This window comes from Enhydra lutris, unplaced genomic scaffold, assembly GCF_002288905.1.
Source record: "Enhydra lutris kenyoni isolate GAN:26980312 unplaced genomic scaffold, ASM228890v2 scaffoldscaffold55, whole genome shotgun sequence".
NCBI classification, from domain to species: Eukaryota; Metazoa; Chordata; class Mammalia; order Carnivora; family Mustelidae; genus Enhydra; species Enhydra lutris.
Genome location: NW_019154139.1, coordinates 5,892,126 through 5,908,506, shown reverse-complemented (window position 1 = coordinate 5,908,506; position 16,381 = coordinate 5,892,126). Strand labels below are relative to the sequence as shown.

The following is a 16,381-nucleotide window of genomic DNA, read 5'->3' as shown; positions in this document are numbered from 1 at the left end:
GTCAAGACCCTGGATCATACACCCGGATTCGGCCAACGGGTGTGTCCACTAGGCGCGGGCCGAGTGCACCGCGGGGCGCAGACGGCTGGCACTGCACTTGCCACCGAAGAGCCGGGCCCGGATTCCGAGCCGCGGGGCGGGAGCGCGAACAGCAGTGGCGGCCCCGGGGGCGGGGCGGGCCGGGGGGCGGGCCGGGGGGGGGGGGCGGGCCCGGGCCCGGCGGTTTATAAGCTCGCGCGCCGGCCTCAGCGGCAGACAATACGCCTCCCGGCCCGAGCCCCCCGGCCCCCGCGCCCGCCGCCACCTCCGACGCGAGGTGAGTCCGAGCCCCTGCCGCGGCCCTCACCCCGCTGCCCTGCGCCCCTGCGCCCGGCCCGCGTCCGGCAGGTGGGCGCTCAGGGTGCTGCCCTGGGTGCAGAGCGGCTGGAAGCTTGGGGACCGGTGCCCAGGATTTTCCGTCCCGGACAGCTATTGGGTGTGTCCCTTTCGGGAGACCTTTCGGGACCCCGGCTCCGAAACGCCCGTCTCCCGGGCGAGGTCTGCAGGCCCCCGCCGGCGATGGCAGCAGCCGCGGCCCCCGCGGGCCTCAGTCTGCGCGACCGTGCAATGCCCCGTCGCTCCGCACCGCCCCTCGGCGCGGACTCCCGGGGTCCCACTCCCACGCCCTCGGGGGGGGGGCGGCAGCGGGGAGGCCGTGCGGGCAGGGTCGGAGCGCGGGAGCGCCAGCCACGGGCCGCGGCCGCACAGCCGGGTGTCCCCCGAGGCCGGGAAGATGGCGTCGGGCGCTGGTCCCCGCGGGGACACGGGGCGCCCCGAGTCGCCGCGCACCTGCGGAGGGCCGGAGAGCGCCTTTGTCCGGAACAGGAACTGCGCGCCGAGCGGGGCGCGGCCGCCGCCCCGCACCTGCCCTTGCCCTGCACAGGTGCGCCCCGCGGGCACGTCCGGCCTCGCTTTGCAAACCCGAGCGGCCCGCGCGCGCTCGGCGCTGCAGTGACCGCGGGCGTTCCATGCGGTGACCGGGCGGGGTCCCGCCGCCAGCCCCGCGCGGCCGAAGCGACTCGGGGGAGCTCCGGGCTCCGCACGCTCTCGCTCGGAGCCCGGGCCTCCTGGGCGCGAAACCGCTTTGTAAACCGTTAATCGTTACTGTAATTTTCGCCGGCCTGAGCCACTCCGGGGGGCGGGACGCTGTTGTTGCCGCTGCCGCTGTAACATTTTCCCCGAGCACCCGCGCTGGCCCGGCCCTCGGTCGGCTGTTCTCCCTGAAGCTTCGCTCGGGCTCCCCAGGAAGGGAGCGTTATTGGCGTTGTCCTTCCCGCGGGAGGAGGAGGGCGGGCCGTTGAGCTCTGTGCTGCTCCGAAGCCGGAGGCCTCATTTCACAGGTGGAGAAACTGAGACTTCGTTCCAGGAGGCAGCATAAAGGCAGGCAGAGCCGTTTTTCTGGGAGCCCCAACAAAACTCTCCACGCAGCCACCTCCCAGCTGTGTTGTCTTAGATGGGCTACTCCACCTCTGAGCCTCAGTTTGTCCCTTCTGCAGAATGGGTCCGTGAGGTTTCCCACCCAAGTGTTGGTGCCTGATCGTGGCTTCCCTTAGAGCGAACACTTTAACCTTATTTCTGATTACCTTGGGCATGCCTTTGGGGTAAATTCTCAGAGTGGCACATTTTAGGTGGTTATGGGTACGGCGTCACACTTTGTTCCCTAAGCGGTCTGAGGCTGCAGCTGGCTGGGCCTTCACACCTGGCTGCTGGTGCCGCTCTCCTCCACAGCCCCGGCTGTCCTCCACCCTTCCCTTCCCACTCCAGGATTTGGGGATTTCCCACGCTTTTAAGCTCAAGGTCACAGGGCTGTCAATGATGGCTTTAGCTGTGGTTCCTTCAGCTTTACCGGTGTTAACGTCGTATACGTTTATTTGTGCTTGTTTTTGGTTTAAAGTGTCTAGAGCATCTGGTGAGACTGGATTTCAGTCTGTGCCTCAGAGCCCTCCTGGGAGGTGGGGGGACCTATTTAATCAACCTTCTAAGATGGCTGCCAGGGGATTTATTTATTTATTTATTTATTTATTTATTTATTTATTTATTTATTTTGTGGGAACACTGTCAGCAAGGATATTTCTCCAAGCACCAGGGGTCCTGTGAGGCCCTTTGTGGGATGGAGTGATACACTTAGCAGCGTCCCCCTGGGTGTCCTCCTTTTTCCCTGTCTCCATGTACTTGCTTGCCTCCTCTGAGAAGTCTTCCCTGATTACCTCATCTAAAGGTGCAGCCTTTCCTCTCTTCCTACTGGTTCCTCTGTGCAAGGACCTTACTGGACCATTTCCGGACGCTAGAGACAGATTGAAATTACCCACTTGTGGTCCCTTAGCGTGACTCTAGCTTGCAGCTCCATGAGAACAGGAGGACCAAGTGTCCCACTCAGTGGAGTATCCCCACCATGGCACGGCCTGGGCACACTGGGAAGAGGCTGGATGGAGGGCCGTGTGCAGGTTAAGTGTCTAAAGTTTTATTGGGGGTTGGTAGGTATGAAAGCTGGAGTCGCTGAGCTGAAGAGAAACCAGAGAGCACCACGAGCCCATTTGTTCTCTTCTGCTGGGCTGACATGCAGAAGGGGGTGCTTGGGGCCCGGCTCTGTTTGCTGGTTGAGTCTTGAAGCTGACCTGGGAGGTTTTTCCCCTCTCCCTGGAAAGCATCCTGTTTTTAGTGAACCTATGAAGTTTGTAGACAATTAATGGCTTCTTGCTTCCCCTGCCTCGAACACAGTGGATCCCACGAGAGTCCGGCTGTTTTTTTCTCTCGGCTCAGAACAATTCCAAGAGGTTTCAAGGAAGTCCCAGGCTCGGTCGGGTTTTGTTGTCGGCAGCCACCGGGAAGCCTGCCGTGGGTCCGGAGTGGACACGTGGAGCCGCTCCCTCGTCTCTTTGTCCTGCCGGGGCCAGGCTCTGGGCGAAAGACAGAGCGTAAGCAAATAAGGTCACGGCCCCCAGTTCCTCTTTGGCACCTCCCGGCGGGGAGGCCAGGGCTGGTGGTCAGCGGGCGCGCGCTGAGGCGGGCCCAGGGAGGACAGCTGATTTCCCTAGTGTCAATATTAGGGTGTGACAATACGAAACACCCGCAGGGCCTTGCTGGGCCCTGCACGGTAAACCTGTTTTTCTGGAGGAGGGAGAAGACAGCCCATCACCCAGACTGAGAGGAAGTGCCCTCCGGAGCCGGGAGCAGCCCCCCTGGGGCTGGGGCTGGGGGAGCATCACTGGGATACAGACATTTAGAACTGAGCACTCTTGCCCCTGGCCCGCGGCCCTCCCCCCCTTGTTGGCATTTGTGTGTCTGTGGCTTGGAGCTTAGAAGAAGCTAGATCAAGGTGAGGACGGAAGCTGCCCATTTTCCTGTGTGCGGACGATGACACATCAGGAAAATCCCGGCTCTCACTGAGGTGGTCAGCATAGTATGCGCGTCTCCTGAGCTCCCGGCTCATAGTCCTAGCGGCGCGTTAGTGAGCGCCCGCTGTGGAGCTGTGGACCTAGTTAGCGCCTGCTGTGTACCGTATTCCCACCTCAGCCTCTGCCTCCTCCTCACAGCAACACTTCTGCTGGCAAGGGTGTGGTGAGGCCAAGGTCTCTGAGCCAGGACTTGGCTGTCCCTGTAGCTCCCTTGTTCTGTTTTCCACTATACTGTCTGCCCCTCCCTCCCCAGACTATCCCCATGCACTAGGTCCCTGCTCTGAGCTGGGGCAGACAGACAGGTAAACATTTAATGAGACTAAAATGGGCCAAGTGCCCAATCCAGGTTTATTTACCGAAGGTGCTGGGACGGCGCAGATGAGGAACAATGAATTCTGGGTGGGGAGGGGGTGGGTTTTGGGCCAGGCCTGTGCCAGCCCCGTGTACCAGCCTGGGGGAAGCAGGGGGGCGCCAGTAAAGTCAAGTTGAGGGTTCAAAAGGGCCAGGACAAGTCCAGTGGGGGACTAAGGACTTTGTCCCAGGGAGGAAGTGGGAGCCCCCACAGCTGCTGACTGGAGGGGGTATCAGGATTCAGTGAGTCATTGAAACTGCTCTGCACAGGGGTGCCTGGGGGGCTCAGTCGGTGAAGTGTCTGCCTTCAGCTCAGGTCGTGACGCTGGGGTCATGGGATGGAGCCCCCGGTCAGGCTCCCTGCTCAGTGGGGAGTCTGCTTCTCCTTCTCCCGCACCCCCTGCTTGTGCTCACTCTCTCTGTCAAATAAAATCTTTAAGAAAGAGGAGGCGGGGAGACTCAAAACTCTGGAATAAAGGACCCCGAGGGCTGCATCTGTCTCTCTTGGCTCCTCAGAGCTTGGGCCTAGCAGGGCACAAAATTTTACTTTAAATGCTTAAGAACTTTATTATTTTTTTTAATTTATTTTTTAATTATTATTATTTTTTAAGTAATCTCTGTACCCAACTTGGGGCTCAAACTCACAACCCCAGGATCAGGAGTTACATGCTCTACCGACTGAGCCAGCCAGATGCCCGCAAAACTTCTTCTAAACACATGCTTCTCAAACTTATAAACTGCAGGCCCAAGTAGTATCTTGGCCTCTGTCCTTTCTGCTGGTGATGGAAAAGCAGACAGGCCCACTTGGGTCCCCTCTCGGGTGTCAGCTGGTAACCCCTGGGTTTTCCTCGCGTTCCCTCCATCCGTGTTTTCTGTTGACGTCGTTGGAGCTGTGCATTACAACGCCACAGACCGGGAGGCTTGTAAACCACAGAGTCCTGTCTCACAGTTCTGGATGCTGGAAATCCAAGGTCAAGGTGCCGCTGACTTTTGGATCCTTGAGTTGGGGGGACTGGGGACCTGAAGGGAGCTCTCCTGGGCCTCTCACTCGGAAGATCACTAATCCCTTTAGGAGAGCCTACAAGGTCTAATCCCTCTCAAAGGCCCCACCTCCTGATACCATCACCCTGGGCCTTAAGAATTTGGGAGTGGACACAAACCTCCAGGCCACGGGAAACTGGTGTAAAGCCACTTTCAGAATCCCTTGTCACCAAGAATTCTTCATCTGTTCTGCTTTCTCCGGTTGTGGGGATCTTTATAGATATGTGAGCAGGAAGGGACCTAAAAAGAAAATCTCCCCAATGTTTGTTTTGCAGACAAGGAATGAGGGGGTTTAGAGGGGCCAGGGAACTTGTCCAGAGCCGAATGGCCACGCTGGACTAGGACGCGGGGGTCCCCCTCTGCAAGTAGCGATCAGAAGCGGTGAGCCCTGGACATTTGCATAAATGTCATCCCAGTGGCTCCTCATCTCGGTCCAGTCACTCAGCAGCCAACCAGGACTTCAGCCTGTTGTTGTAGACCCGCCTGTGGCCAGCCTGCCCCAAGTGTGCATTCGGGGAGGATGAGGGGGTGCTGGTTTGCCTCATTTCCACTAACGAACCTGAGTGCACTGAGCCAGGCCCGGCGTGGGGCCCCGGGGGACCTGCTGCTGAATCCGGCCTGAGCATCTCCCGCCAGACTTGGACCTGAACTGGGTGCACGACCCAGATGGCGCCTCCCTGGAGCGGAAGGCCAGGCTTCATGGGTGTGGGAAAGGGGGCTTCACTTTCACCTCTGGGCCAGCCTCTCCGCTGCCGTGCTCAGAAGGCAGGATGCTGACCCGAGACGTGACAATCTGTCTGGCTCTGGCCAAGCCCGACGCACAGGGCCCCAGTATGTTCGGTCCATCACTGTCGGATTCGGTGGAAACTATTTGGCATTTCAGGTCTCAAAGCAAGACTTTTTTTGGGATTGTCAAGGTGGCCTCCCCCCCACCTTTTTTTTTTTTTTTTCAATTTATTTTTTAATTTTATTTGAGAGAGCACACACAGAGGGAGAGAGAGACGCAGTCTCCCTGCCAAGTGGGGAGCTCGACATCGGGGTTGATCCTAGGACCCCAGAACCCTGGGGTCACAACCTGAGCCAAAGGCAGACACTTAACCAACTGAGCCACCCAGGCGCCTATTTTTTGCTGGGGGAGGGATGGGGGCTTCCTTTTCATTCTGCTGTCAGCCTGCACTGCTGGGCGGTGTACTTTTGGAGCCCTGGGGTGGGGAGCGTGATTGCAGGGTCAGGAGGCTCTGAATTTCCGTTCTCCCCCCTCCTGGGTCCCCATCTGTGAAGTGGGGCAACTTCTGGGGGAGGCTAGGCTGAGTGATGCAAATAAGGACACGGGGTCACCAGGAGCAGTCACCTGCAGGCGGGAGAGGACAGTCCTTGCCCAAGGCCATAGGGGCGGGCCCACCCATCCTGTGGATGGCTCTGCCTGCAGCACCTGGGTTCCGAGTGACTCAGGCCAGCACCTGCGCTGGGGTTCTGGTGGGGGGGCACAGTGCTGGTGAGGAGGCAGGATTGAGGGGCTGTGGCACTATGGGCCCATTCCAAGATGAACCTCCGGAATCACTGAGCAGCCCCCACACCCCAGCACAGGTGAGTTTCCAACTTCTTACCTGAAACACCTTTCTTCTCTCTCCCTCTTTGTCACTCCCCGTCGTCTTTTCCCCAGTTGCTTCTCCATCACCAGGGAAGTGAGCCCCGCCCACCTGGGAGGAGCACTTTCAGGCCTCTGGGGTTCCTGAAGGTGGAGGCGGAGGTGGGACTTCCCCACCAGGTGGGGACAGGCTGGGGAGGGGGGGTGGCTTGATTCCTGAAATAGACCTTTAAGACAGACCTTTTCCAGGGGTGCCTGGGTGGCTCAGTTGGTTAAGCATCTGCCGTATGGTTTCAGCTCAGGTCATGATCTCAGGGTCCTGGGATTGAGCCCCCACCATCGGACTCCCTGCTCAGCATGGATTTGGCTTAATATTCTCTACCTCTCCCTCTGTCCCTCTCCCTGGTCATACATCTCTCTCTAAAGTAAATTTTTTTTTAAAGAAACTTTATTGCAACTTCAGCTTTCTTTAAGATTTATTTATTTGACACACAGACACAGCAAGAGAGGGAACACAAGCAGGGGGAGTGGGAGAGAGAGAGGCAGGCTTCCGCCGAGTAGGGAGCCTGATGCGGGGCTCCATCCTAGGCCCCTGGGATCACGACCTGAACCGAAGGCGGATGCCCCACCAGCTGGCTCACCCAGGTGCCCCTTGCTGTATTTTTGGAATCCACGAACCCAGCACGTGCACGGTAGTAAAAGTTCAAGAACCCGAGAGCACAGAGTTACAAATTCAGGCTCCTTCCCAAGTGTGTCCCAGAGAGACCCCTTCTCTCCTAACCTCCCGCCTCTTCAGGAGATGACCTCTGCAGATGGAGGTGTTTGTCTGTTACGTCCTTTATATGCACATATGGCCGCACGATTACAGACCTGTGCGAGGAGCCACTTGACTTCCAGGTCCCTGCACGGGAACGCCTACAGACCCCTGCTCACCGTTTTCATGGCCACCGGGTACCTGCAGCAGAACATGCAGGATGCACCCTAGAAGTCAGGGGTAGGTGCACTTGGGACTTCAGTGGCTCCTGTCTCCCACTCTGCGTTTGTTGATGCCTTAGCCAGCCTTGGAGCCCCTGCTGGGTGGCAGGAAGTGGGCAGCATCCATATCTCTTAATCCTCTTAGCTCTGGGAGGCTGTGCTATTTCCACCCCTCTCTGAGTTAGGCTCAGAATCTGGTGGCTGTGGCACCTCAGAGCTGGGACTGGAGCCTGGGTCTGTCTTGCTGAGGTCTGGGCTTTGCTGCTCAAGCACACCTACGATGTGACACCTGGGTGCTCCCTAAACCAGTGCACCACCCCCGTCCCCCACAGCGGTGGGCTGGTGGGGGGGGCAGGTGTGGGTGGGAAGCTTCCGTGGAAAAATCTGGTGGCTAGGTCTCAGCTGGGTCCACCTAGCAGCCGCTGGCCTGGCACCCAGGACTTTAGGGACCAGGTGCTGTTGCTGGAGCCCCCAGGTGTCACCAGCTGTTCCTGCTTGGCCGCCAGCATGCGGGGACACACAGGCTGGGCTGGGGGAGACAGAGTATGCACCTGTCCCCACGCTGTTACATGTAGGGGAGGTCATACGTCATGGGAAAGTGCACACAGGAGGTTGGGAGCCTGGCCTCTCTCTCCATCTCCCAGCCCCACAGTGTCCCTGTGGCTGTGCAGGCGACTTTCTTCCGCCCAGAGGTGGGGTGGGCATCCTGAGCTCTGTGGGTAAGAGCGTGTTCCTGACGGCTTTTTTTTTTTTTTTTTTTTTTTTTTAAGATTTTACTTATTTGAGAGTCAGGGAGCCTGACTGAGGCTTTCTTGATCCCGGGCCCCCGGCAGACACTTAACCGACTGAGCCACCCAGGCACCCCGTGGGCTCTCTCCACAGAGTGTGTCGGCGGCTGCGCGCGGGGGGGCTGCTGCCGGGGTGGGGACACCGGCTAGGTGCGCCTTCTTTCACCCAAGAATGGTCTGAAACTGCTTCTTCGCAAATCTGCTGGGGGAAAAAAAAAAAAAAAGATGCTTAGATGCTTCAAAGCAGTGCGGGCTCCCCGGCCGGCAGCTTCCTCGGTGCTGGGCCGTGTTGGGCCATTTGACAAACGTGCTCTGTGTTGTGGGCTGGGGGCCGGAGCCGAGTAACACCGGCAGCTCCTGGTTTGTTGCCTTCCGGGGTTGGGGGCGCTAAGACAGGTTCCATCACGTTGTCCTCACAGCTCCCGGGGACGTGCATTCCTAGTATCCTCACGTGGAAGGGAAGAAGCGGGGGGCACAGAGAGTGTCCGTGCTCTAAGCTACCACAGAGGGAGAAAGATCACCCCACCGTGGGGTCGGTTAGAGATGGGAGGGGGAGGCTGGGGGGCTTCCTAGGTGAGCTAGGAAGGCAGGGTCAGGGCTGAGTTCCTTGGCGACCAATAGGAGGGTGTGGACAAAGGGGACAGGTTGGCCGGCCAGCAGCAGGGGTGGGGGCCTGACCTATCCGCGCTCGGCTCACAGAAGCACGCACCTGGAGTGCGGTGGGAGCAGGGCCTGAGATGGGGTTGGGCAGGGTTGGGGCTGGGGAGGTGGCCAGGGGAAAAGGGCCCTGATAGCAGCATGACACGACCCCCGAGTGGAGCAATGACCAGGTCAGATTGGAGGGGGTCCAGCGGGGACTGGAGACCGGGCAGCTGCAGTAGAGCTGGACAGGAAGGGACCGGCGCTGGCCTGCCATGGCGTGGTGGGCCGGCTGCAGGGACCTTGCTGCCAGCTCTGTGGCCACACTCTGATTTCTCCCACTCAAGACCTTGAGCCCCAAGGCCAGCCCAGGCCGGGCTGGTCAGTCTTTTGTGAGAACCTTACCCAGGGCTTGGATTAGGGCCCAATGAGGTGGGTGCAAAAAACTCAGCCAGGGTCAGAACGTGGTTGATGCTGGTTCTTAACAGAAAAATGAACCCCATTACTTTGGGATTATTCTTCCCATTTAACGGATGAAACTGGAGGCCTCGCCCAAGATTCCCACTGCAGCTCAAGTGAGTGGTTGGGTTAGAAGGTTAACCCATGCAGGATCCCCCCAGCTGTGTATGGGGGAGGCACCACCCCACTGCTCACCCAGCCCTGGGGCTTGTCAGACACGGATCTCGGGCCCCATTCCCACTTGGTGTCCAGGGATTCTGGGACTGTCTCTGCTGGAGGCCGAGAGATGTTTGGACCATAGGTCAAGAGGCGGCTCAGAGGCCACGTCCAGGCGCAGAGCCTGGGGCTGGTGTGGAGGGCACGGGGGCCAGGGGCGCATGCAAAGGAAGGCTGGGACTGCTTTTCCTGGGAAATTGCCATTTGCATAGTTATCAAGCCCCCTAGGGCCTGGGGGCAACAGAGGTGGGAGCTCTGTCCCCAGTCCTTAAATGCTACCCTTGGAGCTCAAGGGCACCCAGACCCCCAGCATGCACTCCCTGTGCAGTGTCACAGTTTCTGTCTTGCTCCGTTATACCCTTTAAATCCTTCGATAGAGTTTTATGTTTTTCTCCGTAAGTTTTAAAGCATTTTTTTAAAAGATTTTACTTATTTGATAGAGATCACAAGCAGGCAGAGAGGCAGGCAGAGAGAGGGGGAAGCAGACTCCCCACTGAGCAGAGAGCCCGATGCAGGGCTCCATCCAGGACCCTGGAATCATGACCCGAGCCGAAGGCAGAGGCTTTAACCCACTGAGCCACCCAGGCGCCCCAGAGCATTTAAAAAAAAAAAATCAGATTTCATTCCTGACTAAAAGCCTCTGTACCTGTACGTGCGTAGTCTGTCTGCTACCGTATTTTCTGGTTGCCTTGTGGTTATTGAATTTTATATGTCCATCTGGTATCTGGCAACCTTGAAACTCTTGGTGGTTCCAAAAAGTGATTCTCGGGACTCCTGGGTGGCTTAGTCTGTTAAGTGTCTGCTTTTGGCTCAGGTCCTGGGATCCAGTCCCACAGGGGCTCCCTGCTCAGCGGGGAGCCTGCTTCTCCCTCTCCGCCCCCCCCCCCGGATAGTGCACATGCACCTGCTCTCTCTCTCTCAAATAAATTGATAAAATCTTATAAAAAAAAGTACAAAAGGTGATTCTGTGTTTTCTGCATAAAGGCTCATTGCATGTCTGCTAGAAATCCTCTTCTGCCTCATCAAACTGATCACATGTTCTCTGGTGGCTTGAATGTTCTCTGTCTTTTGTTCTTAGAGCGGCTTCCTCCAACTTGCTGACTGAAGTCAGCTTGTGGCTGTTTGTGCTGGTGCTGCTGCCCTGACCCCGCACTGTTCTCCTGTGTGGAGGCTCCCTTTTCTATTTTTATTATTTTATTACTACTGTTTTTTCAATTTTTATTTTCTTATTTGACAGAGACAGCGAGAGAGGGAACACACGCAGGGGAGTAGCAGAGAGAGAGGGAGAAGCAGGCCTCCCGCTCAGCAGGGAGCCCGATGTGGGGCTGGATCCCAGGACCCTGAGATCATGACCTGAGCCGAAGGCAAACACTTAACGACTGAGCCACCCGGGCGCCTTCCTTTTTCTGTTTTTAAACAAGCAAAACTGAAGTCTGACGGCTGGGTAGGGTGTCAGCGCCTAGGGGTGGCTGGAGGTGGGTCCCTAGGGCTGGGGTCATAGCTTTTAACTACTGCCTAGAGATCTGGAACGGAGGTAGAAGGGTTACGCGCTCCCAGCAGTACCTGTGCTGCAGTAAAGTTGCTAGTGGCATTTGAGGGTTTTTAGAAAAGCCACCTGCTCCTCCCTGTGGGGTTCTGGTTCATTCTGGTCTGTTGGTTTTGGAGGGGGCATCGTTGCTGGGTCTCAGGCCTGCACGCTTTTCAGCCCTGCCCGCAGGTGCTGCCCTCAGCAGGTGGTCAGACCCCCGCCACCGCCAGGACCCTGCAGGAGAAGGTGCAGCCCTCACAGGTCCGGGTGGCGTATGTCAGGCCACAGGACTTTTGTGGCTGTCGTGGCTGTGTTTACATGTCTGATTTCTCCAGCCCTCACTCCCGCTAGAGCTTGTCTTTCAAGGTGGGCTTTCATCTAGAACAGACCTGAGACTTTACCAGCTTTCCCTTAGGAAATGGAAACAGCCCTCTTGAGACAAATTCTGGGCACATGTTCTCTCCGGAACAGTGCTGCTCTTCTATACCCTTTCTCAAAGACCCCAGACCCTGAAATACCTGTCTGTGCCCTCAATGACATCGTAGCGTGTCCATTTCTCTTGATCGTGTTTTGGATGCCCTGTTGACTGTCCTGTCTCGTCTCGCCCCAAGATACCTGGAGGGTCCACAGTTACCTCTGCGCCCCCATGAGCTTGTGCTCTGGCTCTGCGTCTCCAGTCACCACCCTTTAATGGGGAAAGCACGTCGTGTGCACACTCTCGCCTACACCCCGCGTCCCCGGTGGGCACCTGTGCATGTCCTGCCAAACGTGAACGCTGTCCACCCTGGCCTGGGGAGCAGGGGGACTTGGCTCTGGCCCTTCTTGGCTTCATCGTGAACTTTTCCAGGTCTCATCTTAATGAATACCTACCTTGAAGGTTAGGGATCCAACAAGATAATGAGAGGGTCCTATCCACTCAGAGCAGGCTAATGTGAAGAATTACAGAATTTTTAAGAGCCCCGGGACAATAAGACAGTGGGTTGACGTGCAGAGGTCCCTCAGCATCACACAGGTGCTAAGTGACCGCTGGGATTTGAGCTCCTGTCTGTGGCTTCCATATTCGCCATTATATTCTAGCCCTAAGTCTGTTCGGTATGGTGTGGGCTAAGTTGCGGTGACCTCGGTCACGGACTCTCCTACCCTGCTATCTCGGGATGATGGGAACAATTCTGACGTGGGAATCCACGGTTGTCATAGGAGAGCCCCTGGCCGCAAGGAACTGGAAACGCACCGAGTCGGGTGTTACTTTTCCTACACAGCGAGGGTGGCCGTGACTTGCAAAAATATAAGTGTCCGAGAAGGTCATCAGAGAGCCGGGCCCCCTCCCTCTCTCCTCTGCTTACTTGGTGTCTTGGTTTTCCTTAATGTTAAGCACCTTGGTGTCACAAAGTGGCTGCCGCAGCTCCAGCCTTCCCTCCTGTGTGGAAGGCAGCAAGGGGGGAGAGGAGCTGCCCTGGCCGAAAACCCCTACGTCGGACCTCGGAGACCCCATTGCCCAGAGCCAGGCTGCATGCCCACCACCAGCTGCAAGGCATGCTGGGAAAGTGAGCAGGAGAGCCGCAGTTGGCTTCGATGCACGAGGGTTCAGTCTCTGTCTTTCTGTCTTTCTTCTCCCCCAGAGAAGAAATGTCCCACACAGGACCCCTCCCCAGGAACCTCTTTCTGAGCACCTTTCTGCAGGAGCATGGCCCGGAAGTGCTGGAGGTCCCTGGCATGACTGATCTCGTGGAGTACTATGATCCAGGGCCCTCCCCTAACAGGTAGGTCCCAGCAACACTCCGCGGGCCCCACCCACTCCCATTTCTGGCCAGTGACCTTGGGGGCACAGTTGGAAGAGCAGGGCCCCAGGGCGGAAATTCCCCAGGTGTGCTCATGGAGGCCGGTGCCCTGGGCGCGGCCCCTTGGCGCTGCTGTCAGCCCACAGAAGCCCTCGGGTTCCAGCATATTCCCAGGATGGACCTTGGGCACTGCCGCCAAAATGGCTTAAACCTCTGGCTTTAGGACTGGGTATCGCCTGGCCCTCACTGACCATGATGTTTCATCAAGGCCTCTTGATGAGACGGTTCTAATTTTAGAAAATCAGAAGTAGCCTGAGGAAGCCCCTTTACACACAGGGTCTGGGGCCCAGGCTGCTGGGACAGTGAAGAGGGGATCTTCCCAGGGCCGGCCCCAGGTTCCAGGTGCTTCCCTTCTGCTTTAGGTCTCAGGAATCTCTTAGGCATTAGGGCCTGGACCTGGGGATTGGGGCTGGCTGGGATTTTAGAGCTGGAGGGACCTGAAAATCTGCCTCTTGCCCTGTCCTGCTCCACTTGGAGATGACAACAGGGGACATTCAGCGTGGGGCAGTGTCTTCCTGAGGTCCCACGGGGTATTGAGATAGAGGTGGGACCTCAATCCCCCACCTGAGATTGCCAGCCAGACCTCCCCAGCCTCCCATCCAACCTTCCGGCACCTCTGAACTAGAGAGCACGGACTCCAGAGAGACTGGACAGGTGGCTGGGGCTGAGCTGGGAGCCACTGGGACACCTGTCCACTTGGAAATTCCCAGATGAAATGTGGGCCAAGCCCTGAGAGCAGGACTGAAGCCAGTCTGGAGGGTGTAGGATCTGGAGGTCAGGTGTGAGTGTGCAGACCTCCTTCCCATCCAGGATTCGGTCAGTGAGAGGAGGGAACTGGTTAGCCCCTCCCTTCTGAAAAGGGTGATGACAGCAGGTGGTTTCACGATTGGGGGCACAGGGAACAGGTCCTAGAATCACTCCCCATGAGGAGGAGGGAAAATTGAGACCCTGTGGGAAACCAGTCCCAGTTCCGGGGGGTTCGGGAGCCTCAGCACTCCCAGCCCCATTGCCCACCTTTGCCATCTTTCCTGGCAAGCCTCCAGGTGGGTGGCCTCTCCCAGGGCTCCCCAACCCTCAGTGTTCCTTGGAGGGAGAGGAAGGCTGTGACAGGGAGGCGCATCTGCTGTTCACGGGCCCTGCATGTGTCTCTGCCCTCCCACAAGACGAGAGGAGTGGAGTCCCCCCAGGGATGGGACCTCGCTGGTCTTTTCTGAAGCAAAGCAGGAGCCAGAGGAGGGGTGCGTGAAGGTTCCCACCTCGCTCTGTGCCACACCTTGCCTCCCAGAAACCCGGGGCCCGATCTGCCAGGCAGGCCCAGGTGTGTGGGGCGTCACTGCTCAGCTACACCCCTAATTCTCCACGCCCTCTCGCAGCAGCAACCCCGACGATGTGGCCATGCGGCTGGCCTTCATCGGGGACGAGATGGAAGTGAGATGGACGCTGCCCCGCATCGGCGAGCTGCCCGGGATGGCCGTGCACAGGTGGGCGGCCCCCAGGCCCTGGGAGGAGACCGCTCCCCTCCCGGGCAGCCCTGCATCCCTCCGCCGGGAGCCCCCGCCCCTGCACCGCGGCGGCACAGCAGAGCCCGAGAGCTTTTCTCTGTTGCTTCATCAAACCAAGACCGAACTTTTCCCGAAGGGTCTTGACTTACAACGCTGACGGGAAGGTGGCGAGCTCAGCGGAGCTGTGTGTCCTGCTTGGTGGCCTCTGTCCCGAGCCCACTGTACTTTCATGGTTGGCCAGCATCTCTGTGGGTTTCCAGATGCTCACAGGACCACTCAGGCTGGGGGTGTACGAGCCCACCCCGGGGCCACAGCAGCGTGGTCTCTTGGTCCCCGGAGAGGCAGCCTTCTGGGGTGCCCAGGCCTCCATCAGAGCAAGGTCCTTCAGGGGGTAGGACCTGCCTTCTTGGGCCTGTGAACTGTGGAGCCTTTTCCCCATGGCCGGCTTCAGAACCCCAGACCAAACCCCCGTGGACTGGTGGGCGGAGGAAGGAAACAGGAAGTCAGATGACCGTGGAGAGAGACGCTTGTTGGCGGAGCCACCAGAGCAAGGGGACAGAGTGGCAGTGTGTGGGGGGGACACAGCCCTCTTCTCCCCACAGGGGTCCCCTAAAGGAAAGGCTGCAGCCCTGTCCCTGTTCCCACAGTAATGGCCCTGCTCCCCCTCCCCTTTGTCACAGCTTGGCTTTTACCTACAACCAGATGGGCCTGAGAGGTGTTCTCCGAAGTTTCGTGGATGGTCTCACTAACCTCAGGGAGCACATACGGATCTGGAGCTTCCTGACCTTCAGGAACAGGGTAACTAAACCTTGAGATTGACTTACCTCCTGTACATGGTGCTGCTCGCAGCTCTGGAGTGGCGGGATGCCACAGACCCTACCCGTCCCTGTCGTCCTGCCCGCTTCCCCCCTTCTGCTGGGCTCGGGCTTTGAGACCCGTGCTTCACGGACTCGGTGCTGGGACTCTTCAGTGTGTTTGGCTGCTTCCACGCCTGTTCCCTGCTGTTCCCTCCCCTGGGACCAGCTCCTCACTCATCTGCCCGGCAGATGCGTCTCCTCCTGAGCCGCTTTCCTGACCACGCCTCTTCCCTCCCACCAGCGCCGGGGACGGTCCCCCCCCCCCCCGAAGCTCATGCTCCCACTGTCCCCAGCCGATGAGCACCCTGGGTGGGCTGGCTTCTCCTCCTCTGTCCTCTGTCACGTCCTCGGCCATCTCCCCACCTGCCTGTGCTGCTCTTCCTGATTTTTGTCCCCGACCGGTCCGGTTTGGAGATGCTCCTGCGTCCCCCACCTTCCCTGACTCGTCCTTCCCCACCCGGCCTCAGCCTCGCAGGCTTATCCCTGTGTCCACAGAGCGGGCACAGAAGGAGCCGCGGAAGGAGCCACCTCTGTTCCGGGCTGGAGGGCCTCACCTCTCCCCCACTTCATCCCACAGGTGTCCCCCAACCCCGGGCGCGGGCTGGTGCTGTCCCTGCTGCTGCTGGTGGTGCTGCTGCTAGGCTGGGGGCTTCAGGTCCTCCAGTGACGCCAGCTGCTGCTCGGGGGCGGGGGGCGGGGCTGGCCTCGCCCCCCTGGCTGCCACCCTGGCGGTGGCCTTGTTGGGTTTGTTGTCTTTTTAACGGTTTTCTGGTGATGCCTTTTTTATATTTAAAACGGAGTGCTGGGACACTACTGAGGTTTCATACTAGTTTCTTTCTTTTTCTTTTTGTAAGAGAAATGAATTCATTATACCTCTGGGGTCGTTGCTGGTTAACTGCCCGTGCCAAGGCCTGGCTGGGCCTGCTCTCCTGGCCCCAGCCCACGTGTGGTGGCCTGTCCCGGGAAGGAGGCTTCCTCTCGCTGGGGGGCCCTGTGGCGGGCCGTGGGGGGAGTGCTGGCCACACCCCCATGTCTGTGATGCCCCGGGGCAAAGAGAAAATCTGCTGGAATAGATTTCTGAGGGGTGAGGAGAGCTCAATAAAATGTTGGTTTCCAGCTGGTCTCTGGTCCTCTCTGGGGGTTTGTCGCATGGGTTGCCTCTTGC

At 58.4% G+C, this 16,381-nt stretch overlaps 1 protein-coding gene across 3 annotated transcripts; it reads left to right on the top strand.

Annotated features, from left to right (window-relative positions):
* Nucleotides 1–285: 285 nt before the first annotated feature.
* Nucleotides 286–16,332, top strand: LOC111157654 (BCL2 interacting killer). 3 transcript variants are annotated; one of them, XM_022519263.1, is made up of 5 exons: nt 286–316; nt 12,639–12,779; nt 14,231–14,338; nt 15,040–15,157; nt 15,794–16,332. In XM_022519263.1, exons 2-5 carry the CDS (start codon nt 12,646–12,648, stop codon nt 15,881–15,883), a joined length of 450 nt encoding a protein of 149 aa, XP_022374971.1. In that variant the 5' UTR covers nt 286–316; nt 12,639–12,645; the 3' UTR covers nt 15,884–16,332. The 3 variants fall into 3 exon arrangements, with proteins under 3 accessions (XP_022374971.1, XP_022374970.1, XP_022374969.1); XM_022519262.1 differs by lacking the exon at nt 286–316 and having other exon boundaries at nt 10,907–12,779; nt 14,234–14,338; XM_022519261.1 differs by lacking the exon at nt 286–316 and having other exon boundaries at nt 10,907–12,779.
* The last annotated feature ends 49 nt before the right edge of the window (nt 16,333–16,381 follow it).